Source organism: Takifugu rubripes, chromosome 2, assembly GCF_901000725.2.
Source record: "Takifugu rubripes chromosome 2, fTakRub1.2, whole genome shotgun sequence".
Taxonomy (NCBI): domain Eukaryota; kingdom Metazoa; phylum Chordata; class Actinopteri; order Tetraodontiformes; family Tetraodontidae; genus Takifugu; species Takifugu rubripes.
The window spans coordinates 10839150-10867023 of NC_042286.1; the positions used below are offsets into that span (position 1 = coordinate 10839150).

General features: G+C 46.0%; 2 protein-coding genes across 5 annotated transcripts; one reads left to right on the forward strand and one right to left on the reverse strand.

The window, feature by feature from the left end:
- The first annotated feature begins 141 nt into the window (after nt 1-141).
- LOC101074025 (galectin-8-like) lies at nt 142-2600 on the forward strand. Its single transcript, XM_029826091.1, has 8 exons — nt 142-307; nt 521-609; nt 898-1108; nt 1183-1302; nt 1407-1433; nt 1711-1799; nt 1864-2029; nt 2096-2600. The coding sequence occupies exons 1-8, from the start codon at nt 269-271 to the stop codon at nt 2243-2245; spliced, it is 891 nt and encodes a 296-aa protein (XP_029681951.1). The 5' UTR covers nt 142-268; the 3' UTR covers nt 2246-2600.
- Nucleotides 2601-2958: 358 nt separating this feature from the next.
- zdhhc14 (zDHHC palmitoyltransferase 14) lies at nt 2959-27084 on the reverse strand. Of its 4 annotated transcripts, none has more exons than XM_029826053.1 (11): nt 26536-27084; nt 25640-25935; nt 18246-18406; nt 12852-13004; nt 10881-11018; nt 10242-10290; nt 9210-9312; nt 8868-8977; nt 7620-7725; nt 5030-5052; nt 4210-4445 (listed from the first exon to the last, which is right to left on the reverse strand). In XM_029826053.1, exons 2-11 carry the CDS (start codon nt 25879-25881, stop codon nt 4349-4351), a joined length of 1182 nt encoding a protein of 393 aa, XP_029681913.1. In that variant the 5' UTR covers nt 25882-25935; nt 26536-27084; the 3' UTR covers nt 4210-4348. The 4 variants fall into 4 exon arrangements, with proteins under 4 accessions (XP_003962470.3, XP_029681910.1, XP_029681913.1 ...); XM_029826061.1 differs by having other exon boundaries at nt 4210-4400; nt 26536-27081; XM_003962421.3 differs by lacking the exon at nt 5030-5052 and having other exon boundaries at nt 2959-4445; nt 26536-27081.
- Nucleotides 27085-27874: the final 790 nt, after the last annotated feature.

The following is a 27874-nucleotide window of genomic DNA, read 5'->3' on the forward strand; positions in this document are numbered from 1 at the left end:
ACATTTATATACACATTACTTGCTGGACGTAGATGTCAATTATGAGCAATATCATTTTACATAAACTGTGTTTAAAAAGAGCTCATGTTACGATTTACTGTCGGGTCGAGGGGATCACGTGGTAGCCCACGCGCACGCGCTTTGTTGTAAATAAAAATGCCTGCCGTCTTCATCATCCCGGTGTCGGACAGCGAAATCTGATATTGGCTGCAGACTCTGTTGTTTTCGTGCACAGCTGCAGGTTTTGGAGGCTGCAAGAAGACGCCTGATGTCTGTGGCAAACGCGAAACACACAGTCCTCAATCCGGTAAGAGGTTTATACTTGATTACTCATTACGAAAGGTAATCTTGTGCCATCATCACCAACAAACCCTCCTGTAGTGTGAAAATACAGGGGATTTAGTGACCGTGTTGCCATGAAATGACCAGCAGATGAATGAGGCGTTCACTTGCAGCCGTGGCTGTCCGTCATTCGCGTTGGTGTCAGTGCAGGGGTCCTCATGTCTGCTGTCCTCCTCAGGTGGTCCCGTACACAGGGCCCATACCTGGAGGGCTCCACCCGGGGGAGATCATCATCATCCAGGGCTCTGTGCCTCCTGATGCCGACAGGTGAGTCGAGACCATCACAAACTTTCGCCACGACAGGTTTGATTGGCGTCATTTTATCATTGTAGCTTATTTAAATGCTTTTTGTATAAAGGCCCTGTTGTTGTTTTTATGTTCATGCAATAGATTTAACAGACACCGCATATTTACCTCCTCCATTTAAAATGTTTGAGCCTGTTTATGATCAGCATTTAACTTATGGCTTTTAACCCGAAGGCACGATTACTCCATTAAATGTCAGCGCAGCAGCGTGTTCAATGTTCCTCTGACCCGAACCAGACCTCCCTGCAGGTTTCAGGTCGACCTGTCGAGCGGCTGCAGCACCAAACCCCCCTCAGACGTGGCCCTGCGCCTCAGCCCCCGCTTTGTCGACTCGCCCTGCGTGGTGTGCAGCTCTCTGCTGCAGGGGAGCTGGGCCAAGGAGGAAACGCTCCACCAGCTGCCCTACAAACGCGGCGCCCCCTTCGAGACCATCATCCTGGTGCAAAACGACGCTTTCAAAGTCAGCGGAGACCCAAACAAGCGCTTTCAAAGCGGTTTCATTCTGGGTGCTAAAGTACTTGCCCTCTCCTGTAGGTGGCAGTAAACGGCGCCCATCTGCTGGAATACAAGCACAAAATTCCATTAAAGGGGGTCGACACGTTTTCCGTGTCTGGAAGCGTCCGGGTGCACGCCATCGGCTACATCCCTAACTCAGTAACTACGCCTTCGCTTTATTCTCTTCTCCTAAGTTGATCATACGCTTGTTTTTCCTCCTAACAAATCCGATTAACCATCTCTAAATTTGTCCCCCTCCTTAGGCGATATACTCACAATCAGGTGACTTGGTAAGTTCTCCTTTTGCATCACGGGGTGTGGGTGAAATTGCTTTATCCATTTTACTGCAGATCCAGTCTATTCTGGGAAAGAGTCTATTTCTGAGTCAGAAAAGCAAGTTTCATTAGGCACGACTATTCCCCACGCTCTGTCGGCGGATTTCTTCCTCCTTCGGAAAATGCTGGAATTTCTGATCAAAGCGTGTCGATCTGGGGCAGCCGGACATGATCTTTCTTTGGAAAACATGTTGCAGAAAATAACAGAGAAAGTTGAAATTGTTGATTCTAGAACCTCCCCTACAAAGGCAGCATTCTCAAAGGGCTGGTCCCAGGACAGCACATCACCATCAAAGGCCAGGTCAGCATGTATCCTCACAGGTAAAGCCCACCTTTACAGCCCCGAGGAGCGGCCGGCCAACAACTTCTGACGAGTTCTGTTCAGTTTTACAGTGAACCTGCGCAGCAGCGGGACGGAGAACGTCGCCCTCCACCTGAACCCCCGCATCAAGTCGGGCATGTTCATCAGGAACTCTTACCTGGGCGGGGCCTGGGGTCAGGAGGAGCGGGAGCTGCCCTTCTTCCCCTTCTCCTCGGGGGAGTACTTTGAGGTAGGCCCCGATCCGGGTTGCGGATGCACGTCGGGAGCGTAACGTCTGTCTCCCCCCCCCTCTCAGGTCCTCATCCTGTGTCAGCCCCATCAGTTCAAGCTGGCGGTGAACGGATCCCACCTGTTCGAGTTCAGACACCGCGTGCAGGACCTCAGCAGCATCGACCAGCTGGAGATCATGGGAGACCTGGAGCTCGCCGACGTCAAACTGTGGTGATTCCCGGACAACTTCGGAATGCCGGAGGCGGCAGAACCTTCGCCGGCAACTGTCATAAGCTAGTTTAGCGTCTTGGCTGCAGACGGACATCATCATCATCATCATCATCAGACTGTGAGTTTAAAGCGACGACTACAGTACGTTTATCTCCTGTTTTCCGTTCAATGGCGCACATTGAATTCAAAGGAATCTGTGTTTAAAAAAAAGCCACAGTGACTTACTATTAAAGCATTTTGCAAAGTTTAAATAAAAAGTAGAGCTCATAGATGCTTGTATCTATTACTAAAACTATCCAGTGGGTACTCGGATGGAAGTATTTCATTTTTTGCCCAATAAACTATCAAGATTTGAATCATTTAACGTGGGTTCTTTTGTTATTTCCTGTGGAACTGCAGAACAGCGCCACTTTAAATATTGCAAACTAAGAATACGTTCTGGGATAACTGGGATTTTCATTTCCCAGTGAGGTTTTTAATCCTGTTACTCTTAATATTTTACTTGTCTGAAACATTTGGCCAGTCTGTTTGCAGTCGGATTCATTGCAGAGAAATAAAAATCAACCTTTGGCAAAAATGACCTCACTCTGTTTCGTCCTAATACCAAAGAGCAGCAGGGTCGGTCTGAAACTTCTATGTAAAGGTGAATAAAGTCTACAGGCGTTTGACTTCTGAGAAGCTGTCTGTCGGCTGCAATGCATCCGAATGACCACAGGGTGGCAGTAGATGTTTAATTCAAGAGAATTACAGAGCAGCAGAGGAAGAGCAGCTGAGGGCAAATCAAAAGGCCAGTTATGATTCACTGTCCAATTATTTTTGTCAGGTGACAAAGTGAACAATTCTGCTTTTTAAATTATGACTCAAATTTGGTTTGGCTTTGAAACATGGAGACCACAGATAAAATAATGGCCCACATGTTTGTTGTCCAGAAAATGTCACGATTGTCCCTATCACCAGTTGATAAAACAGGGTTTTTCTTTTTTAGACTCAACATCCAGTCGGCAGATAAAACCATAAAGGTACATCATCAGCACAACGTGGGCATCATTCCGCCTCCTCAACCAGCAGATTAACTTAACTTAACCTCATCTGATAAAAAGTTTGTGTTTTATTAATATCCACAGGAAATAGATTTTTTTTAAAGATCTGTAATAACCATGGTACAGTACAACCCTTTTTTTCCTCCAACATAAAAAGGACATGATATGCAACTCGGTGATGTCAACCATTGCACCGCTGAAAACATCCAAGGGAACAGAAAGGCAAGAATCAGGCCAATCAGCAGCAGGCAAATCAGTTAAAAACGCAGACCTGTGAGCCAACAAATGAAATTATAATTTTGGCAAAAGTGTACTGTCAATACATTTATATGTACAGTATATATTTTTTGCTTGTAATGGCTCAAAGACATATGCTAATTTGTATTCTCCCATCCGTTTCCCAGAAGCTAATGGGTTCCGCTCCCTTAAATACAAAGAAAGAGCATGCTTGTGTTGTCATACACCACACTAAAAAAATGAACGCTCCCAAATCCAGCAGACGTCGGCTGAGGACAGTTGTTTTCCACTGGAGTTTTGTAAAATTCCATTCATTCGCCGTCAGCTAACTGTGAAACCGCAGGCTGTAATTTTCAGTCCCGCTGGCTGCAGCAAAGGAACAGGGTGAGAGTGAACTGGAACTAAAGTGGCACAGGAGACCTTTGTCGGTGCTTGTTGAGGTTAGCGGAAGGTGGGGCAGCGTGTAGCCCGACGTCAGACAGAGCTGAGCTTAACCAGTCCTCTGACAGAATCCTCGTGGAGCGAGTCCTGGCTGGCCGGGTCGTAGAATCCGGCCTGTATGGTGTGGTTGTGCCCCATTGGGCTGCCGCAGGGGAGCATACCTGGCGGCGAGGGTACTTCCTCTGGGGTGAGATAATGGTGGTGGGCCACAGGCTCCTGAAGGCCGTGGCTGTGTCCGTGGATTGGCAGCATGTCAGCGGGCTCGTGGCAGCTGAGGCTGGAGGTGGATGTCGGAGGCGTGGGCTGGCCGAGGGGAAGCGAGGTGCACGGGCCGCCTAAGACGAGGGAGGCGCGGCCGGGTAACGTTCCGCCGTTTTCGTGGGAGGCTGTCAAGATGACTGGCTCGCTGCTGTGCTGCTGGAGGAGGGGTGTGGTGGCGGCCTGCAAAACGAATTTGGTGCTCTGAATGCACTGGTCTTGGTCACACTGAGAGGAGAAGAACAGAAGCAAGGACCAGGTACAGCGATTGGGGAGGGGGGAGGACACCAGAGAGGTGGATCAGGTGCCGGAGGTGAGGGATGGGAATGGAAGAGGGAGGCAGATGGAGAGGAAGAGAAGAAAAAGATCAAGAAGGCAAAACATGAGTGAGGACCACAGGAAAAAAAGGGAGGATTGGAGGAGAGGAGAGAGAGAAAGAAAGATGTTAGTACCCTTGTTAGACCCGAGACACACACTATGAGGGACGTTCATCCACCCCAGTGACACCAAAGCTGAGGTCAGGGAACAAAGATCAAAACAAGCCTATTGATCTGCAGCGTCTCATTTTAAAGAGGAAATCACACATCTGAAAGTGGAGCAGAGCAACTCGGCTCATCAATACTGTACATTAGCTAGAGGGGGATTAGCATCAGCCCATTAGCCCTTCATCACCACAGAGCAACGGTGCACGTGAGAGAAGACTGACAGCCCTTTGACCCCTGGCAAGGAGGTAAACACAGATTAAATCATACAGGAAGAGAACTTTCCGATCAACATCACCCCATAAAAAGGGAATGTGAAGCACGTCTCACCTTTCCGTCTGAACCTCAGTGACCTAAAAAGAGCAGATGCCATTTTTTAGGTGGGCTGTAATAACGGCGCATTTATCTCATCTGTAGCACACGGCTGTTATTAATGGCCAGAACCAGCGTGAGTGTGGGCTAACGGTCAGAACCAGCGCACCCAGCGGGTGTGTGTTGGACAGAGAAGAAAATTAAGAGGTGGGAAAATAAGATGGAGAGCTTTGTCCTCTTCTCTTTCTTCCATGCCCACTCATGTTTTATAAGCAGTCAGGGCTGGACTGAGTCAGCGCTGTCCATCCCCCACAGCAAGCAGCCGCAGACACGGAGCAATATGTAACACGCTGACAGACTAACCTTGGACAGCAGAGCGTGTGTGAAGCACAGCACCAGAGGACCGCCTGGGAACGGGCGACCCCGCGCCTTTGGCTCAGGAGATATGTTACACTTTTGTAATTAGTGGACGGGAGAAATGAGTTACTGGTGAATGTGACAGTCGTGAGCACCGGTTCTGGTGAAGCATTCGGCCGACTGCAGCGCTGATGAGGGGAACTGAACCTGAGGCTGTGGGCTGCCAGGCGCTCAGCACCCGCTGTGCAGCTATCAGCGAGGAAATGGCTGCAGATCGAGCTGCACTTTGTGGGTTCGTGCATGTGTAAAAATAACTTTAGGCTCACAAAAGGAAAAGACAGCGACAGGGGAAGTGGGAGAGGACGGAAGCACGGAGACCAAAAATAGAAATATTTACAAAGGAAATGGACTGTCAGGTTACAGGACGAGTGGCACACAAATGACCTCAGATGGCTTTAATGCTAACTTATACTGCCATTTACAATGTTCCAGACCAAGAACCCTCATTCCCACAGGAGGGACGGAATCCTGCACATTTGTGCAGCAGTTTGTGGGTGACTGACCCATTAACTGAAGCAAGCCAATGTCTGCTACCTGACCCCTCGCTCCCAAAACGAAAGAAGCATGTTATCAAGGCGTAAAATGACATAATTTGCAGTTACCCTGGGAACAACTTACAAAACTCTCCGTGCCAGGGTGTCATTTTAAGATGCAACCAAGGTGTCGCTTATCACAAGGCTTTCAGCCTCCAAGGGCAACCTTAAGAACAGAGCTGGAGCGCAAAATTTATAATTAAAAAGAGAGAACACCGTTAAAGAAAGCCTGTTGAGACCATGGCCATTTAAGGCTTAGGAAGAAAAGACATATAATTCATGGCTGAGGACTCTCCTGCCTGAGCTGGCCTGAGATTACAACAAGTATATGTAATAATTACAATATAAAAATATACGTTTTATTTGATCAAGGTGACTTTCAGACTTTCAAGGTTTGACTGAGCTACTAAAATGAGCTTCTCCAAAATCTGTGTGATGCCAGAATCTCCTAAAAATCTGGAATTTGAAGACGAACCAACACAGAAAAAAGGATTACAGTATTTGTCAAGAAGAGGAAAAAAGACGACTGAAAAGGATCTGCTGCACATGTGTTATCCATGTGGCACATCAGGCTTTCACAGACGGATATTAAGTTAATGGTTCACTATATCAGTGTGCAGAAAAACGTCCTGCAGCTGGTGCAACAGGACGTCCAATAAGTGTGAAAGAAAACAGATGGCGTTTTATTTCCAACCCGCTAACCTAAGAGAATGTTCCGATGGCCCGCGCCCAATTACAAGTCTTTCTGAAGTCGACTGACACCGTGTTTGACAGGTCGATGTGAGGTAGAAGTGTCGCGTGTGGAGCAGCCTTTAACCCAGTGCTTAATGACCGAGGTTAAGGCCAACAAAGGGGCACTTGTTGCCTTAATGAAGGAAACCCGTTAGTGAGGTCAGCGTGACGTCCGTCCTCACGGCAGCAGCTGTTCTCAACAGTCTGATCTGGGGTCTGCAGGACAGATGATGTGTTCATAATGACCTGTGACGCTACCTCACCTCTTCACCACAAATGTTCTGCTCTTTATGATCCAGAGTCGTCACGTTAGTCTCAGTCAGGTGAGATAGCGAAGTCATCTGAACACAGGTGGTTGAGCTGATCGACCACAGTCACGCGGACCCGAGACGCTGTGATAGCGATCCTCGTCGCTAGTATCAGGGCCAAGCTGGGACAGAGGTGATTCACTCGCAGGACTGTCGGATGGATCCCATTTACAGCTGCAGCCTCCAGCTCATGTTGAAAGCATTTCGCTGGTGGAGGAACTATTTTCCGGTGGTGACACACAGCTTCAGAATGTGTTTGTTCGCGTCATAATGGGAAGTGACCAATTATTGACTGACATCTTTATCACAACAACGCGGCTTTGCTTCGCAGGACTGTCAACAAATGAACCTCCTGCTCATTTCTAATTACGCGTGAAATTATGTAAAACCAGAGCTGAGTGGCGGTTCACACGGAAGATGTGCACATCAAACGTCTTCCCACAATTCCCTCAAAAGGTTTTACGGTAAAACCCTGTCAGAAAGGAGCTTCCTGTGTTCCAAAACCTTGCAGGCAGAGTGGATCTTGACAGCAGAGTTAGTACCGTTAAATAAAACACTGAACGCTCAACAGCGTGCCCATGTTTTAAAGATACGACCCCGATGTCGGCGAGCTCTTACCATGTGGCTCTGCTGAGACTGCGTGGCCCCGTACATGGTGATGCCATTGGTTGGCGGTGCCAGCTGCGGCGTGTCCGACTGGATGAAGCCACGTCTGTCAATGAGACTAGTCAGAGAGAGACAAAGAGGTTCATGACCTTTTCCTTCACAAATATTGGACACAGACACAAATGAGGCTGGAGCTGCTGCAGCATCAGCAGCAGGAAACCTACAGCAGCAGATTGTGTTACTCCTAATGCACGCTGGAGCGGAAGCAAACGCGGTTAAGAGGAAACATTAGGAACACGAGGGGTAGCCATTACAGAATCTACATATCAGCAGTGAAGAAACATCAAGGGTTCTGTTGCTGCGAGTTCAAAGCAGTCGAAGTTTCAGGAGGAGGGGAAGCATTCTTTTGTTACTAGTGGTTCCAGCGGGACTTCCTCACCACCCCACACACACAGATGGTAGCCACCGGGCCACGGGCGACCCTCCCCTTCCACACGCCAGTCTTATTACTGGCGTCCTGTGGCTTCGGAGTGCATCTCGCTAACATCTTCAATTATAGGCTGCGAGTTTGTGGTGTCCTGATAGCGTCACTGCAAGTGCTCTATCTTCAAAGTGGCCAGCAAAGATAAGAGAAGTAGGTACCGAGCCCAAACGGGCCAAGTGTGAGCTCTTTTCTAGCCTCCATGAGGAAAAGGAAAGATCGGTTTGAGGTAGTTTCACGGATGTTCGTGTCCAGACTTGTCGGGCCGAAATACTCGGAGGCTGGGCTCTGAAACCAGCACCGGCATTCAGTCACATGGTCATGAGAATGTAGAGTTTTGACAGTCTGCACTTTGTTAACCGTATGAACAGCAGTGTGAAAATCGATATATGAAGGCAACGTTTTGATGTAGGATTTAGAGGTATTTTAAGTACGCTTTATTGTGCGAACGGCTGCAGGCGAGCTCATTTCAAAGCCCCTCACATCAGAGGGAGGACTAGCTAAAGTTCTATTTTATCCCTTTTCCCTTCGGACATAAAATTACAACAAAAAAAACAGATGGAGTGATCTATTAAAGAAAGAAAATAAGAGAACAGTTTTTTTTTATTTTTTCCAGAGTGGGAAATATCCAAGAAATAACCGCGGACCACTGAGGCAATGCTCCTCCCCCAGCCCCCTTCCCACCCACACACACACACACACGGTGATAAGTCAACATGTGGGCAAAAGCTGACCTCTGGTCACCTCATATCACAACTGTGAATAGTTAAATGTCATACCTTGGTGGCAGGGGTCCACACAGGGCAGCGCAGCAGTTGGCAAATATGTTGCCATGGCTGTAGGGGTTATAGTTGTCCTTTCCTTTTTTAGAAGACCAAGAGCCTTTTATCTGGAACGCACGGCGCAGTCAAAATGTCAGAGGACAAGACAAACACCCTTCTGAAATGTAACAAAGTGCTTATTCTGACACGGGGCGTCTAAGGCAAGGCTAAACCAAATTACACACAACACTGCAGAACTGCACAACACAGACACTTTTCAGTCCAGAGGAAAAGAGCTACACAGCTGCTGCAACACAAATATTACACAACACGTTCAGAGGTTTAAGATGACGTACTCACATCTTCATTGGTGGTCTGGTTGGAGCTGATTAGGTAGGTATGGAAGCCTGAGAGGCCCACTATGGACCACACTGAGAAGAAACACACCACCACCTCCAGCACAGTGAAACAGTCAAGGAAGAAAATCTATGGCAGTTCATTTAATCTGTTATACATTTAAACAGATACAAAGAGACCACTCTGGAAAACAAATACCAGTTCAAGTCCCCCCCCCCCCCCCCCCCATGCAAACAGCGTCTCATCAGCAGTTCACTTGAGTGGAATTTTCAGAATTCCTCTGATTTTCTCTGTTCTATATTAAGCACAAAAATACAGACACAGGCCAAGATGAATGAAGCTTCATGAGAATGAACTGCAGGGAGCTGTAATTACATCTCAGGATATCTAAAGCCAGCAAATCCCCAGTGCACTACTTGGTAGATGTCGCACGTCCTTCTGGGAGTTTTGAAAAACAGTATTTAACAGTAGGCCCGTTTAACGTTCCCAGAGACCACAGGCCAGTGTGCTGAGCTGTGCAGTAAAAATCAACTGAATCATCTCATTCACTCCTTCTGAGGACACAATCAACTGATCGTTATTAAACTACTGTTGGAGAGAAAGCAATTATCACCTCTGATGCCTTCTGCCAGAAGCCTTCACTGTCTAAGGTCAGATGAAAATATCTGCTTTATAAGCTCAGAGTCCCCAAAATCTAAATTATGAATGCAGATGTTGTGACATAATGCAAACCTGTGAAGTAACATCTGCAGCTTAAGTCATCCAGCACTTGGCATCTGTAACAGGCTGACATGTTCCTCAGCAGAGTCAGAGCCAGATAAATTCAAAAACTGTCCAAGTTTATGGACAGAGACAGGATGAGCAGTTCACGTACATCTTTAAACAGCAAAAAATGATTTCTGGCCCTTATTTATCCAGGCAAAGCTGTAAAATGATTGAATATAGAGAAAATCAGGTAATTTATTGAAAGAAAACAAAAACCGACACAACACACAAATGGCAGAAGCAGCCGATCTAATTTCAGTGAAAGGATATCTGGCCGGGCTGTCTTTAAGTGCATTGAGGAACCCGCTTCGATGGGAGCCTGTGAACAGAAACATTCAGTCTCGATGAGGCTGCTCCCAACAGAAATGTCAAACGAGCTCATTGAATGTGGGAACTGCTGGCGACGACGTGGTCCAGGACCGCTACTTTCAGCAGACATTTCTGCCAGCAAGATAAAATAAGTGAGCACGTCCATGAAATCTGGCACCGCATTTAGTCTTTTCAAGCGTGATGTGCTGCAACTGAAAGCTGCCCAATAAAAGGATAAATATTAACCGTGTCAGCTCTCAACACTTTATTACAATCTATGTACTGTTATTTAACTAGTACTGACATTCTTCTCCCAAAGCAATGGAGTCTACTTGTCTAACTGGACTCAGCACATCATCTACAAATAAAGAGACTATTCATTTGAATATTCCAGCAGTTCATTTCAGCCTGTATTTGTCCCAGGGAAGCACTGATCCGCTGACATTTAGGACTCTCGCTCGAGTGTCCGCAGCCTTCCAGCTGGAAAGACGGCGATGGACCAGAACATTGGAGCGTTCCACAACACCCACCTACAGCTGCTGGCTCAGGAACAGCCTGGAGGACAGTCGGGAGTGTGCAGAAGACCTCACGGCTACTTACGTAGAATGATGTGCGTGATGACAAAGGCGAAGATGAAGATGGTGAGGAAGGAGAGCGACACGATGAACATGTAGAAGAAACGGTAGTTCCTCCTTCCCACACAGTTGCCCACCCAGGGACAGTGGTGGTCGAAACGCTCTGAGTGGGCAGAAACACGGGAAAAATCAAGTTAATTTCAAATAATCAACCAATATCCTCTGTCAGAGGTCTTTGCTAGTAACATCGTGTAGAAGAAAGCTGAAATAATCAAGGTAATTAAATCAAGCGCAGTACCAAAGCGCTTACACACAACTGTGGGCTTCTGTTAACATTTTAAGATATGGGAAATGTGCACAAACTGGCATGAAAACAGGATTTCAACTTTAAAAACTTCTTAATTGATGGGAAAAGCCTGAACTGTACCAGTGTATTAGATACTGCTGCTGCATGATCACCAGTATTTACAGCTCTGAAACTAGAACAATCAATACGTGACAGGCAGCGTCCGTACTGGGGCAGCCTGCCACAAATAAATGACTGTGTGTAAACTGACTGGGTCTGCTGGTAAATGCTTAACCAAGTACTGAAAGCCAGTGTTTGTTCGCTGAGGTGAAATAATGTTCAGTAATCAATGTTTTGCTGAATTCTCTGGTTTGGTCAGGATGTGACTCCAACCTATGAACATCCCAATTTGAGGTTTAACATTAATAAATTGGTAACATTAGATACTAACACGGGCCGGGTGCAGAGTATTACTAGCCCACGGGCTTTGAACAACCCGTGTGATGTGTCATAATGACTTGAAAATATAATTTATGTGTATTTCTAATTGTTTGATTACATAATAATGACAGTTTAAATCTTAATTTAAGATCCTTTAATGATGCAGCAGTATATAGACCTGGAATAGAATCCAAATCCTCCACAAACACAAATTAGCGCCTCCACTACAGACATGACAACTGGATTTACAACCCATTGAGCAAATCTACTGTTGAAGAGAAGCAGGCGAGAAAGTAAAGGAGTTAATATATGATGCCTGCATCACTCCCAGGGGGACACAGGGCTCAAACATTAAACTTTAGGTCTGAGAGGAACGCACCGTCAGTCCTGCCTTATTTAAGAGCTTATTAGTTTCCTGCAGTTATAAAACCACAGAAAGAAAAGGAAAAAAGTCATGTTATATGTAGCAATATAATATCTACCACATAATATACTAGCATAAAGGGTTGAAAAGGTTTTAGTATTTCCTTCCTTTCTTTCTTTTATTCCTAATTTCACTTTGAAACAAGTAGAACCGGTATTTACTTGTGCTATTTGTTTGAATTTGTCATGTGCAGCCGCTCATATTTCATCTTTGGTTTACAATGGTTCTATCAACAGTTACCTGTGTTTAGTAAGAAAGAGCCCTCAAATTTAAACAAGTGGTACTCAGAAAGGACAATTCTAGAAAATCCCAATGTACACATGTTGAAAGCTGTTTCATGTCTCCTTTCTGCTTGATCTCTGGACGGTCAAGGGTCAAGAATCCCTGGTCTAACCACAGCATCACATTCCCCTCCCCCCCCTAGAAATAAGCTGTTTCAACATTTGGGTGTTCTAACCTTTGAGCCGAATCCACACCAAAGTGGTCATTCTCTTAAAATAATGTTTTTGCCATGGTAATCAGCACTAGGTGGACATTTTCCTTTTCCCCTCTAAACTCTAGAAGAACTGACATTTTAGACCAGTCACCCATTCTGGTGCCCTTTGAGATTTAGTTCATAACTACATTTTACAGTTCCTGACGTGCTATTAGCTTGATAGTGAACTGGTTAATAGATGAAAAATGTGTGTGAAAACCCTTAAAAACCACTACGGGGCTTAACAGAAAAAAATGAAAGAAAATATAGAGTGTTGATGATAAGTTGGTGATGATTCTGATTCCTGTTGTTGAACAAACCTTTCAAATTTCATGTAAGGGACATTAGATCGGAGCAGAGCTTAACGTACCCACACAGTTGTCACAGAGGCTGCAGTGGGAGGCACGTGGCGGTCTGAAGATTTTGCAGGTAAAGCAATATTTCAGCTTAACTGTCTGACCGTTGATGACGATCTCCTTGGTCCTGGGAGGGGGCCGGTAGCCCGTGCTGCCATTGGCCACGTCTGTGGAAAAACGATGGAGCGCAATCAATGCTCAAATAAGAAAAAGCTACGGAGGAAAACCGCACAAACAAAATTGAAAAAGCCATTTTTAAAAATCTGAGCATCCTATGAAAAGCAGACGTTTCTTTAATCAGGACAACACAAGGTCACCGTGTGTAATTATCTCCCAATTCTTAAACTTTTCTGGTCGGGGCTCATCCAGAATTATTGGTACATAATTGGTAAAAGGCCTGACGTTTAATTCAGTGAACGATACACTATTTAAACTTTAAAAAAACAGCTCTTCAGGCCTCATAATCCAAGGAGGAAATGTTGGAAAGTAGCTCATCGAGAGGATTGAGAAGGATTCCCAAGCAGTTAAAGTCAGAGTCTCTATCTCCCAGTGTTCAGCTTCCTTTCTCCACCTTTAGGCACGGTGAGAGTTGGAGATATTGTGTGTAGGAAGATCATTTGGGGGCTGCTTTACACAGAAGCTTTGCTAACATAGGACTGTGTGTTAGTAGGGGATTGCAATGGGACCGAGAGGCTTGTGTGGGTGTCTGACATTTCAACAGGAGAGAAGAGGAAACCAACAAAATGTGTTGCAGTGAATTCATCTCTGTAGTGATCGATGACGATGGACCTCTCCCCCCCCCATGCTGCTGCTTCTCTGTCCTCTCAGGAGGCTCCACAGAGAGCCCATAGATGTGGGGAGTGTGCGAATGATTCACGGTCCAAATTACTTTCTGCTGCTCGAGAAATCTCGTGGAATTAAGAGCGAGGTCACATTTTAAAAAGCTGTTCGGTCCCGTCCGGTGTCACTAACGCTGGCGGCGGAACGTTTGTAGTTGTAATATCATTTGTATCATTGGGGACGACGTCTTAATGACGTTTGGAGATTCTGATATCACCTTTCTGATCTGAAAATAATAGAAAGCTGTTGTCTGAGGAGGAAAAACCACGCTGGCAAAGAACTATAATCGACAAAAAGCAAACAAAAAGACATGTCGGGTTCTCCGTTTGTGATGTGTCAGCACAATCTCTTGCCCTTGAGAAACGCCTGCTCTCAACACACCACTGATGTTCGCCGGTGATGACGAGACAAAAACACGCTTGGATGCAAGAAAGAGGCCTTTCATCCCCCAAATACCGCAGCTACTGTCGCGATTGGAGATGTAAACACAGGCAGAGCCTGAATCATCTTATCACTGTTCATTACAGTATTTACATCGATTGACCGATAGGATGTGATTGTGCCAAAGTCCACAGGAGAGAGTGCGACTGGGTGTAATTCACTTTCACAGTTTATCAGTATCTCACACATTTAAACATTAAATCATAATATAGAATTTACTCTCTGGGCAGTTACTTTTTTTAAATAAAGGCTCCATCCGTGAAATCAAGTCTAATTCCCCCCAAATCCCAAACCCAATTTCAGGCTGTAGAGGACAACCCTGAGAGGATTCCTACATTTGCAGCGACTCCGAGTCCTCCAAAAGTGAGTTTGCATAATCATAACCCTCAAACGCAGTTACTGAGCGCCAGTTTCAGTCTTTCAGGGCAGTTCTTGCATTCCAAAAGCCCCCGCGGCCCTCCCTAATCCCACACATATAAATAAATAAATGACTGCACTGGCCCTTTGCCACCACTGTTGATCTGGTCTGATAGAAACCTCAGAGCTCACAAATTGATTGGCAAGTGATGTAACAGAATACACACACGCACACACACACACCCACACACACCCACACACAAAATGCTAGTTGTCATATCTCTGAATTGGGACCATAAAATTGGAGAGTTTATTAAATAGAAAAAAAGAATACATTTGCAACAATTGCATATGGAAATCAAAGAGATCCCATTATATTTGAATAGTTGCTGTAATGTGACTTCGGGGCAAACCCAGGGTAACACATCCCTACACACATCCGGCTGGCTTCGCCATGTCCTCGCACACGGAGCTGAACAGGTTTCCAATGTCATCCAAATTGTGCAGGAGGTGGCCTGCTGGTGAGAACGAAAGGGAAACTAATAATTACACGGCTCTGTGTGGAGGCAGAACTGGAGGCAACCGCAATGCAAAATGTTTGCGAAATCCACGCAACCGGCCTGCCAAGAAACCGTCAGAACTTCTTGGAAGTTTTCTGGAATTTTCAAAAGGCACATCAAACCTAGAATTTAGACATCTATATTATAACGTTAACGTGATATCTTTGGATTTTAATTAACACTCTACTTGTATTTACTGTTCTGTGCCTCCAACAGCTTCTCATAGTCAGTGCTGATAATAACCTGTCCTAGACTAAAATACTGGCTCAAGCTGGCCTGCAAGGTGTGGAAATATGACACGCGTGTCTAAAATTGGGCAGAAGCCGTGTCAAATGTGATTTAAGTCATTCATCTAAATGTATGATTACGTTGAAATCTAAAAAGACAACGGGGGTCAGTTCTTATGCATTGTGACTGAGTGTGATTCTGACTCTTCCACAAAGCCAGCATGGCTGGTCCACCTGTCAGCCCGCCAACATCTGGGCATGAAAGCAAAGCAAGTGAGAAACAAAGAGCACCACCACCATCACATGTGGCATTTTAGGACAGAGACAAAGCACAGAGAACAGTTAAAGTGAGCCACTGCTCAGAGAAAAGGACATGGACATTAAATTAAACTGCACAGAAAGGTATTATGGGCTTTGTTCAGTCATTCCAACATCACACATGAACAAAAAAGCCAAAAGCGAGTTAGGAGTCGGCTTAGAAGCTTCTGAACGAACAAACTGACTTGCTGCCATCACCTTCACTCTTGTAGCTTCATAAAATCAGGTGGAAGGAAGGAAACAAAGTGCTGTGACCTCTCACTCTGATCAAAGGTCAGAGCATATTCACAATGTTCCTGCCAGAGCGTCTGGTCGATGCAGACACATGAAATGTAACACATTTATTCCATCTGCCATTAAAGTTCATTTCCAAAGCACAACTCTAGAGAGCTTCATATCCCTGCTCCTTAGCACCCGTGCTTCCACCAGTTGCAATTTTATTTCCCCATTGTAGCAGTTCATTGCATTTATATTGTCAGCAATGCACTGTGGCTTGGTTCTATGCTCCACTGAGTCTATTTTAGACCTCTAAATTCCACCAGCTGCAACTTTCAGACAGCTTCAGTTTCCTACAGCAGCGTTTCATAAGTGGAACATCTGGAAAGAGGAATTTGCTTGTTCTATTTGGGGATTTTTGCTCCAACTGCATGTTTTCTTTCCATTAACATTCAAAGCAACAACAACAACAAGCCTGAAATGTGCCACATCACTTCAAGTGGCATCATAAACACTGTGTGGGATGGCTGTGGTCCAGCTGCAGAGGCAGCACGGCATCTAAACACGCCACATTTGAAGCAAAGGCCAACCCCAGGCTTAGCACTTTAACAGCATTTACCACATACTTAAGATTAAAACAATGTAGCAGATCGCAAAGTTTTGTGTTTGCAGAGACCAGTGACAGTCTGGCTTCTAAAGCAGCTGAAGTAGAAAGATCTCAATGTATCCTGTGAAGGATTTAGCCCACAGATCAATAGGGGGTGCTTAGTAATTGAACCTTGTAGCTCTTTTGAATTCAAAACATCATCATTTATTCACAAGGCTGCTGGTCGATCTCAGCAGCTTTTGGTGGTTGTGATTTCTGGGATAAATGACGCGCACGCTGGTGGCGTGAAAGCTTGATACTATCAAGGAGTGTGCATTAGTTTAAAAAAGTTTATACTATCTGCACAGGCATACATTCTACTAGCACGTACAGTGTAAAAAATTAATGCATGAAGCTAAAGTGCTGCAGAAAGCAATTCTAAATCCCAGCTAAAGAAAGAGAAAATCTAAAAATAGTCAAGAGACAAAAAAAATACCTAACGCGCAACAAGGCTGGGTGATCGGCTAAGAGCTAACAGATGTGTTTCTAATGTCTTGCGTGTCAGGCTGCCACGCCACGACTGTAATCAAGCAGCACCGTGCTGCACAGAGGATCGGGAGGAAGGAGAATTCCAAGTGTGTGGCGAGACCAACAGCCACAGGAGAGCAAATCATCAACAGAGTGACAAGTCCGAGAAAGCAGGAAGAAAATTCAGCAAAACTTGGAAGAAACGCACAGTTTACCATTGTGTGACTGGAGCACAGATGAATCAAACAAAGGTAAAGTATCCTATGTGTGCGTGCGCTCTCTCTGGCGCTATCAAACTGCAGCTCCTCTCAAAGAGACGATGAGGGACTCGAACATTTGCACTTAAACACTTAAGCAGGCCTTTCTTTCCCTGCAGCTATGAAACTGATGAGCCTTCCAGAAACTGAGACTACAGACATCTCAGGCCATTGTGACACGTTTAACATGTCAAACAGGCTCAACCTACCTTGGATAACAATTATCCATTTTCATTCGTCTTCCGAGGGAAACTGCAGGTGAAATCTCAGATATGACCAGGTATGAATTCTGATTTTTCTGCTCTGGTTTAAACAGGTTTTCGGGACCAAATGGAGAGAACTTGCAGCAAAGGTAGGTAAAAAGACCTGATTTTCCCAGCACCATGAGCTTCCCTGTGGCGTCTATGATGTGAACAGGGCGTATAACCCAGTGAAATTACAAAAGGTGTAATGGAAAACAGGGCTTAGCTGAACCTGCGATGTGCCATTTAATGGCCGAGTTACCACGGCGTCTGCGTGAATGAGGCGACGTGTAACAAAGAGTCGATTGCTACACATGATTTCAACGCACGGAAATCACTTGGGATGAAATGAGGACAGAGGAATTTGGGTCAGCTGTGTTCATATTTTCAGCATTTAATTTGTTTGTTCTCTGTAATAAATGCTGCCCACAAGGCATTATTACGCACTGATGTTCCGAGCCACTGCTCTGTGCCGGTCGTCTTTTACCTTCTCCAAAATCTTTTAAGTCTCCTAATGAGATTAATTAAACTGGTCCAGAGTTTGTTTAATGAGGCCCCGGCGGCCTGAAACACGGAAAGGACCACTGCTGGGAAAACAGACCAATCACGTCCCAAAGGAGGAAAACTTTTGAATGGGTTTAAAAAGCAAAACCAAAGAAAAGAAGTAATAATCCTTTTAACGACGGAGCAGTGGGATCCTTAAGAGATGAGGGAATCAGTTGTGCCACTTTTTTGTGAGTAATTTAGCCAATATTGACACCCAGTTCTGTTGTGGGAGATCTCCCGACAGGTGTTGAACGCCAGCAAATTGAAACGTAACGCGGTGAAGAACTCACCTATTTGTCTTTCAAGGTCAGCCGCTTCATCTGGTGAGGCCCTAGGCAGGACCCCTGGGTCACTGAAGCTGGTTCTCAGGAGGGTTCCCAGTACAAAGATAAATAGCACACCACCTATGACTGGAATAACTGGGGTCAACTGCAGCGCCAGGAATGGACAACTGGACAAAACAGACAAAACAAAGGGAGAAAAAAGTTAGCAAAGAGAGACCAAACGCTGTCAGGTGAGTACTGAGCACTAATGTTTGACGTGGTAAAAACTGGAAATTGATGAATAGCCACTCTCAGCTATGGATAAATAGAGACGGGGGGTTCAAATGAAACCTGTTCATTAAACTGTGTAAACATTTGACGACCAGTGTTTAGGTGGGGTTTATATGTGTGACTGTTTCTTAAGTATAAGTCCTAAAAGAGGAAGCAAACAAAGGAAAAACCAATGCACACAGGAAAAAAAACCCAAAGATTAGCCAGAGAACAGCGTGAAACTTTCTCCACGTCTTTCCTTTTGACAGACGCGTCAAAATAATTCTGTGGGTTAAGCGGATAAGAGACTCTCCAGCGGTGACAGCAGCAGCGTGCCGCAACAGTCGACAACCACGGTGCAGAAACACACGCGCCGGATGAAATTTCAGGCAATTAAATACCACTTTATTTAAAGTGTATGTAAACTGGGATGGCTCGATTCTGCGTGCACTCGTGGCGCAGTGGTGGAATGACATGGACGTGACGGTGTCCCTTCATTGTTTGTCACTCTTTTCAAAATGTGGCTCTATGAGGTGCACGTTGTAATGAGCAGAACAGCCTCAGGCCCAAAACAATCACTCAAAGACGTTCTGCTTCAACGACCATGTGCACGGCCGAGCGGCCAATCCAATGTTTTTTTAAAAGCCCTGACCAAAACACCGCTGAGAATCAAATAACATAATTCTCATTCCGAAACAACCTTTAGTACCTGAATGTCCCTTGGTCAACAAGTGCGATGTGCCAAAACGGTCTGGATCTCAACAGTACGCCAGGAGATATTTCTGAAACTCTGTTAACACATTTGAGGGGACACGTGTCAGTCCTGCTGATTGTCTACATCTGGTGTGGGACTGAACCAAGCAGAACGCCCTGGGTAGTCTGGGACATCGGCGGGGGGCTGCAGGCAGGACGACGCTGCAGCATAAACAGCTCTGCTGCCTGGGGTTCCCAAGGTCAGAGCTCCAGACCCCGGTTGTGTCGGCGTGTAATCAAAACAAATCATCCAAGACGCTCGCTAACAGTTTATTCATTTAACAGCGCTCGACGCGCTGGGATTGTGTCCCTCTTTTGTTCCGCGAAAAGCGGAAACATCATCCAGAAATGTGTTCCAAGACTGTGATCCACCGTGTCTCAGTCGACCAGAACCTTCACACTCCGCCAGAGACCCTGGAACTTTAATTAGCATTTACATTCACACCACACAGGTAACTGCTGACCGACTGAAACCTTGCATTTGATAAACATGAAGGTTGTACGTTAAGGAAACGGAACATGCCTCAAATCCATCCGTCCTTTCACACCGAGACATCAGACGTTTTCATTCTACTGTTAAACTCCTATTTTCAGAAAGACAACTAGTATGATTAGCACTTTGTTTACTGACTGGAGAGCATGAAAATGATATTATCATCACATGGGAAACACCATCCGCCCGCTGCTGGCTATTAGTTAAAGACAAATACCCACATCAAAGTCGGCAGGATTTCCCCTTTGATTGGGGTTTGTGGTTTTTTGGAGGAAAAGACAGACCAGATGAAGTCAGAATGTTTTTCCACTGGAATTCACATAACAGGCAGTGTCCCGACCGTTCCACAAAATATGAAAATAGAGCAGCGACCTTGTGACGGCAACGTTTCAGAATCAATAAAAAATGCACAGTGTGTAAGTCATTATATAAGAGAAAAACACTGAAATATGCAGATTGGTGCTTTTGCCTGGTTCAAGGAAAATAATCTTGTCATCTGGAAAGGACTTTTGGGGATGGCTGAGAGAACACAGGCCACTGGCTCAGGAGTGGCGTTTCCACGTGTCCGACATCGGGAACATAATGAAAATGCAGTGGAGTGTGATGGAAGGTGACAAGTCGAGAGAAACGGGGACGGATTAAACATTGAATCCATTTAAGAGGGAGGGTTGATGCAATAGGGACCCTGACTCTGGATCAATGCAGAGGCTAAGCTGTACGCAGGCGACACCTCGCCCGGTTTCCACAACGATGAACACATCATCTGGGACAGAATTTTCAACAATTGGCAAAGAATCCTCTATATTTAGTGCCTCAAGATGATACAGAGAAGAAAAATATCTGTACAAATACATTAACAGCGTATCATGAATTCAGGTTTTGCAAAAAAAAATAAAAATCCTATATTTATGCGGGATGCAAGGCATGTGTTGCCATGGAGACGGACGGTATCTAATGTCAGACGTGGTATATTTCCAGAGATTGTAGTTTCTATGGAAACAGTCACACAAGCAGACTACAGCATTCAGGAAAAGCATAATAGAATAGACCGAATCATGACATTCAAAAAGCTTTAAGGTCAAATGCAGTTGTGTCAGATGTCGTTTACACAGAAAATTACAACGAGAGACGAGAATCTGCACAGATGTGCAGCTCTCCACACCCAGTGACAGGGTACTGAGCTGGCGTACAGCTAACAGAACCTACAGATCTGCCTTCCTGACCAACAGAAGCAACCAAATATAATAAATGGCCAAGTTGATGATGCCTTTTATCCCCGTCGCTCCAGTGAGTAATGACTCTTGAGAGGAGCATAAAGCCAAGTGCTTCAAATGCATATTCAACACAACAATATGGCCTGTTCATATCCCGTATGTGACACTGTATAACGAATCTAATGTATTTTTATCTAGGGAACTCCAGACGACTGAAGCACTCGTGCCCTAAATGTGTACGGGATTTTGCACATCACACAATAAGTAAAATGTGAACTAGGAAGAGGTTTATTTCAGGCCACAGTAAAAAGGCAGACAGTAGCAATTTGGAGAGAAATATGCTTTTAATATTCTTCGAGCTCAACTTCCAGATGGGTTTGAAAACACTGGTTGGGCTCATAAGAGGATTTAGCATAAAATGTGGTAATTCAAACTAAGATGTGGAGATTTGGAGACTTTTAAAGACAAATGAATAAGAGAATAATCCACTGACATTCTGTGAAGGACATGTGTCACCATGGCAACAAAGATCACTTTACAAAATAAGAACAACCTCCCGACGCCGTCGTATTATGTGGAAATAACGAAGCCAATAAGTACAGCACTAGGAAAACATCTGAACATCTGCTTCAGTGAACTGTCCAAAGGCAGAATGAAGGCATAGAAGGCAACATGTGCGACAACACACAGGGATGGATGTCTGGAGGGGACCAGCAACAGAACAATAAACAAACCCAGGTCTGCTGGTGACTAACACGGTTTATTGTGCATGGATAAGCACCCCTCAGACACACAATAAAAACAAGCAGGACACACGGAGATCTCTGGCGGGACGTCTGGCTAAACGTTCCGTGCACGTCGCCACCCCTTGAGATGCACCGTCTGACTGTTCCTGGACTCGGAGCATTAACATCAATAAATATGGATGAGGTGTTCACACTTAGGCCAGTTACAGAAAACTGGAGTCTGAGCGAAGTGGCGGCTGCGCAGTGCAGCAAAGGCGCCGATGATGAACCTTTACCAGAACAGGGATCAGCTCAGAGCCCCGAAGCGACCACGATCCGCCAGAAAAAAATCCGACACTTCTTACGGGTGTGCACGTGAGGAATACAACAGTACGCTGCGTTCCCATGGCCGACAGGCAGGCACCAGGGAGCGAAGTAGCCCTCTTCAGCTACAGCTGGTATATACATGTTACCATCCAGGTTAAAACCAGATGGAAGGAACTTAAACACATTTACCAGATCGCCATAGCAACTGTTACATGTTTTGTTTTCAAATTCCATTGGTCCACATTCCATTGGAGTGTGCTGGGTTTTATTTTTCCCCACATTCCCTCCAAAAAGGTGTCGCCCATCAGCCCGACCTGAAGCGCATGCAGCATTAAAAGGGTTCGCAAGTCTCGAAGGGTTCGGGGTCATCTCCCATGATCCCCCACATCACACTACCACGCCATGACATCAGACCGTTTTATTCTCTTTTCACACACGAGGATCATCCAGAATTAAACCTAATGAGCCAGCAGGATTAAAACTGGGGGAAATTGTAGTCGCACACAAAATCCTCTGGACAGCATCCCGATAAAGTCACGATTATATTGTCAGCGGAAAAGCTCTGACGTTCTGACAAACTACACAGGGAAAATTAGTTAATGAGTTCCAACGAGCTGCCTTTACCAGAGCACTTACAATAGGCTGAAGAACAACTGAGGTGTAAAACACAACATTTAAAAACTACAATAAAACTGGTGAGATGCGTCGCTGGAAATCTTAGAATACAGATGTAGCTGCGTCGAAGCTCATCTGTTAGCATCATGCTAACATAATAGAGATTTCCATTATCACACTAAAGTATCATTTGTAGCTTTTAAAATGATAGAAATGACCCATTTATTGCCCTGACTTTAATTAAAAAAATGCACCTGCTCCTTGTTGCAGAGATATTCGCTGTGTGACTCATGATCGGTGACCACTTAAACATTTTTAGTGAAGTCAAATTGTAGAAAAACAACAGTAGAACTCGGGGCCATGTATCATAGTGAACATAAGAGCATTCCCACCATGTGAAGGGATCTCTGGGGATTGGGCCAGAACAGCTGTTTAGCCTTATGAAAGCCACTAATCAGTGAGGCTAATCAGAAAAAAAGGCTTCAATTAGCTTGGGAGCGTAAAGATTGGAGCCCTGGAGCAATGGACGGAGGTCCTGTGGTGACGAGTCCAGGTTTCCTCTGTCCCAGAGTGACGGACGGATCAGAGTAAGAAGAGAGGCAGAAGAAGCGATGCACTCATCAGGTCTAGTGCCGACTGGACCAGCCTGTGGGGGACAGTGCTCCAATCTATGGTTGCTGCAGTTGTTCGGGTCTAGGTTCAGCAACATTCTGGGCCCAGAGAATGACCACCTGAATATACTGACCCGGTTGTTCCACCAATGGAATTTTTTTCTTCCCCGAAGGCTCGGGCATATTCCAAGATGACACTGTCAGGATTGATGGGGCTCAAATTGTAAAAGAGTGGCTCAGAGAGCACAAAATGTTCGTTTTTGCACGTGGAATGGCCAGACCTTGACTCTCCCCATCAAAAATACAAAGAAACCGGTGGAAGAATTAATGCAGGACTGGACGGAGACCAATCACGTGACACTGCAGAAGCGTAGCGGAACAACGCCACAGCGAATGTGCGCTGTAATCAAAGTTAAAAGCAATCAAAGGAAAAATTAGCGTGTGGCTTTTTTTAATTTTGGCCTGTCTGTGTCTGCTGGCCTGCTGCTACAGCAACTCTAACGCTTCCTTTTAGGCATAAATTACAGGAAACTGCTGCCTCTCCAGCAATCCTTCGGGACCACACGCTTTCCTTTTTCACTGGACAATAGACTGATGGGCTGTTAACAATGGAGGTTCATCAAAGTCGACTGTATTTGAGTCTCTGTGGAGAGACTAATGACGACGGCGCTGATACCTGCCTATTTAATCCAGAAGCATCAGCGAGTGTTGCTGATCTAATTAACCATCCCCAGGCCCTGCTTAACAGATCAAAGGCTTCTAGGTGTCTCCAGCTACAGGAGACGTCCGCTTTGTTGGGAGACACACATCAGCTGCAGCATGGATGAGTAAAGTTTAAAGCTTCAACCCACCCGATCTTACAAAATGAACGAGACTTGGCTCTCTTACCATTTTCACATTGAAGGGATTAGAAAAACAAATCTAATCAGAAAGCATTACAGTCAGCGACAACAGAGGGGAGTTTGCCGGTCTGGTGACCATCGCCCCGTCAGATAAATGTCTCCTTTCAGCTGAGGGGAGACTGAGAGCAAGAAGAGCTGTGAGGACTCACTCGGCCTGGGGGGGGGGGGTAACAGTAAATCAACATGGACACTACTAAGCTGAAAGGTGGCTTTGTGGTCACAAAGTCATCCTGTAGTTAGAAAAGGGACGTGCACAGCGCTCAGTTCCAGTCACTGGCTGTGGTTGAGGAAATGAAGCGATCTGTGGGGGATTCAGATAACACTTGGATGCATCTGGCATCCTTTTTCAGGGTGATGGGGGTCAATCCGGCTCCAAGAAGACGCAGACGTGTACATCAGCGAAATAAGTGGGATTTCAATAGCGGTCTGCCCTTTGGTCGCGGTTTACGTTGGTATCTCGGCTGAAGCGACGGCGTATAGACAGATGAAGTGGTCCAGAGGTCACTGCTAATAGATGTGGAGCCTTTTGTCCGTGGAGGAACGCGCAGGGCCTAAAGAAGTGGCGTCTTAAACAGACCCACTATCCATTTGCTCTTGGGTGACGAGCGTGTTCCGATCACCACCGACAGTCCTCGCCCGCTGCGCGTTATTTTGCCCGTCAAGCTTTCTCTGCGTCCGATAAAGGCCGTCCTATTGAGCAACAAAAATCTCATGATGAAGCGGGATTCTTATCAGCGGGAGATGGCGTTTCTGCAGCATGACACAGCGATTGTGCTGCGATTAGGCGGAGAAAGAGAGGCGCGTGTTCAGGCATTGGCTCATGGGACGGTGAGTTCAGCTCTTCTAGGTTGATCATAGGTTACTTAATGAGGGGGAGACATGCTGCTCTTTTGTGGGAGCCACAAAAGCGTCAGACAGACTCCTGACACCAACAAACGCTTATTTTTAAAAAAATTGAAACTAGAAACAGGACCATAGTAATAATAGAGCAACTTGTTTTGGTTGCTTTCGGCGTAAAGAGCAAATTACCACACGTCGAAGCATCAAATCCTTTCCGGGGAAACAGCGTCGCATCGGGTCAGCTGTTGATAGCGGTTTGCTCAAGGACACTACAACCCACTCCTGTCCACAGGACTTAAAGAAGCCTTGTGTCTTAAGGACGCTTCCTGGAAGAAAATCCACCCCATAAAGAAGCAACAAATAGTTGAAAGCAGAAACCTGCACGTTGTCACGGCAGCCAGTGCGATATCCTAAACACAACCCGTCTATACAATGTCCTAATTTGTCCCAAAGTCGGAGGAGCGTCCATCTAATCCCCAAACATTTTGTGCCAACATCTCTCCGTTCCCTGAGGAGATCACAGGACATAAACCCTGTAGTGACAGTGACATAACTGACCTATATCTCACCCCCCCCCCACTGTGACAGCTGAGCCCCTGAAATGCATCCCATAATCCACCATGTCAGAGGTCACAAGCCAGGTGTTGAGGAGACTGGAGAGGAATACTCACTCAAAAGTGAAGAAAAGTCCACAAGTCAATAAAATGAGGACAAGGGTGAGGTAGAAAACCCCCGTCTGCTTGGCCATCATGATCCTCCCATCGCAGAAAAATTTATTCCGACCAGGGAAGGATTCCCACTTCCGTTTCTTTGGGGTCCTTTTCTTGTAGGGGGTCTCCATGGGTGTGGAGCTGCGAGTGCTGATCTGGCTGTACTCGCACTCTCTCATGGACTCAGACACCCCGAGATGCATTGACTGCTGATTATAATCCCCCACTTGTGCCTTAATCCCGGGCCAGATGTGTCTCTGCAAAGAGGGGGGGAAAAGGCACAGCTTGGATTAGGAGACAGGCTAACAACGTCACGCGCAGGCTGGAGTCGGTGCACGCGCAAAAGTTTGTCCAAAGTTAACGACACACTTCCTGTTATTATTAATAACACCTGGCTAACGCTCACATTAGCTTCACCTATTTCGATTAAAAACTAAGCAGTTAGGTGAAGCGAAATAAAAGTAAACGAAGCAAGATAAACCACGGCCAATTTCACCAGTAGTTCCTACATACCGACACTTAAAGCGCCTTTGTTAGCAACCTGGTTAGCATTTGATAGCAGTAGGATGGTGCCGCTAAGGCTAACGCTGTTAGCAAGCTGGGTTATTTAATGTCGGGTTGTTTTGAGGTTTTTTTTCTTAATGTTAGCATGTTGGAAGATCGGTGCAATAAAGGGTTATCTTCAAATTCCCGCTTTGACTTCCCTAATGTAGGAGTATCCAACTCTAAAGGAGCGAAAGGAATGAATGTATGGGTGTGCTCCAGGCTGCGCTGTCAGTCACATAGCATTGCCGACACCGAGGGTTCCTCGCCCGGTTTGTTTTTCTGCTCTGACCGCTGTTAATTCGCCGCCTTACCGTGATCCAAAAGTATCGCTGCTCGTCGTATCGGGGTGTTGTCACGTAGCTGCTCCTGTCGTTATCCAGGTTTGCTGCGAGCCGAGGACGAAGCGAACAACACCATTTTTCCCCCCAAGAAATACCAAAAAGAAGTTGAAGGGTAGAAGGTCGAGTTGGAAAGGAACACGGAGGAGAACTTCGATTGAAAAGGGAAATCCGAAAACCACACGGCACGACGGGGCGCTCTCAAACCAGCCCCGGCATCCCCACCGGCCGTCACTCGGGAACACTCGGGTCTGTGCGTGCGACCAAACGGAGCCTTCCTTGCGATTTATCCGCGCCTTCCGAGGAGCATCCTCCACATTTAACCGCGTTTAGGGGGAAAAAAGTTGGAGCCCCCCCCCCGCACCGGCCAACAGGCATGCAGACAGACCAATGGACACGTCCGTGTGTCCCCCTTCTCTCACAACGCGGCCACCCTCGCAAACAACAAACATCAACATGGGAGCAGAGCGCAGCGCCTCCCCGCCCGCTCCGCCCCCTCCAACCGAGGCTGAAGTCACCGCCGAAGAGGAGGTACAAGCGAGGGCTGCTAAGAGGGTTCCCAACCCGCTCCGGGAACCACCGGGCGTCCTTTTGGTGGTTCCTACCAGCCAAGCGGGGGCGTGTGCGTCCAAAAAAAGACACGACCTCTGGATATTTTCATGCAAATTTTCTGATTTTCCTTTAGCGTGAAAATAGGAACGCAAAATGACAGTCATGGAAAAGGGGATAAATGACAGAGAGATCAGCAGCAAAAGAGACTTCTACGGGCACAATATGGCTCCATGGGTAACCCCCCCCCCCCCCCCCCTTCTTTTTTAATTTACGCTCCATTTCTTTCTTTCTTTATATGATATTCACGCTGCCACGTTGTAGTGGCGACGTCATGTGCAGCACACGGTCTGCATCCTCCATGGAGGACCATATGATGATACATGATGATATGATTCTGCAGACAACCACCAGGGGGATGCTGCTGGGGAACAACAGGTCTTGGTTAAATGAGCTTTTCAAAAACATCTACAACAGCAATAAGACAAAAGAGCAACATTAAAGACAAACAAAGCTCCATCTGTCATTGCAAAACAGGTTTAGAAGCAGATGATTTATTCCAACAGCTCCAGGACGCATGTGACGCACTCCAGGAAACCTTTAAATCCATCACAGTCATCTCCTGAAATTCAGGATGAAGTGGAACAAATGCCTCACACTGCTGCTCACTAAAGATGCCCCTCGCTCCCACTTCATATTGGAAAAATCAAATATTTAGCTGTTAACCCCCCCAGCCTGATAGAACACTTTTAACTCAATTACA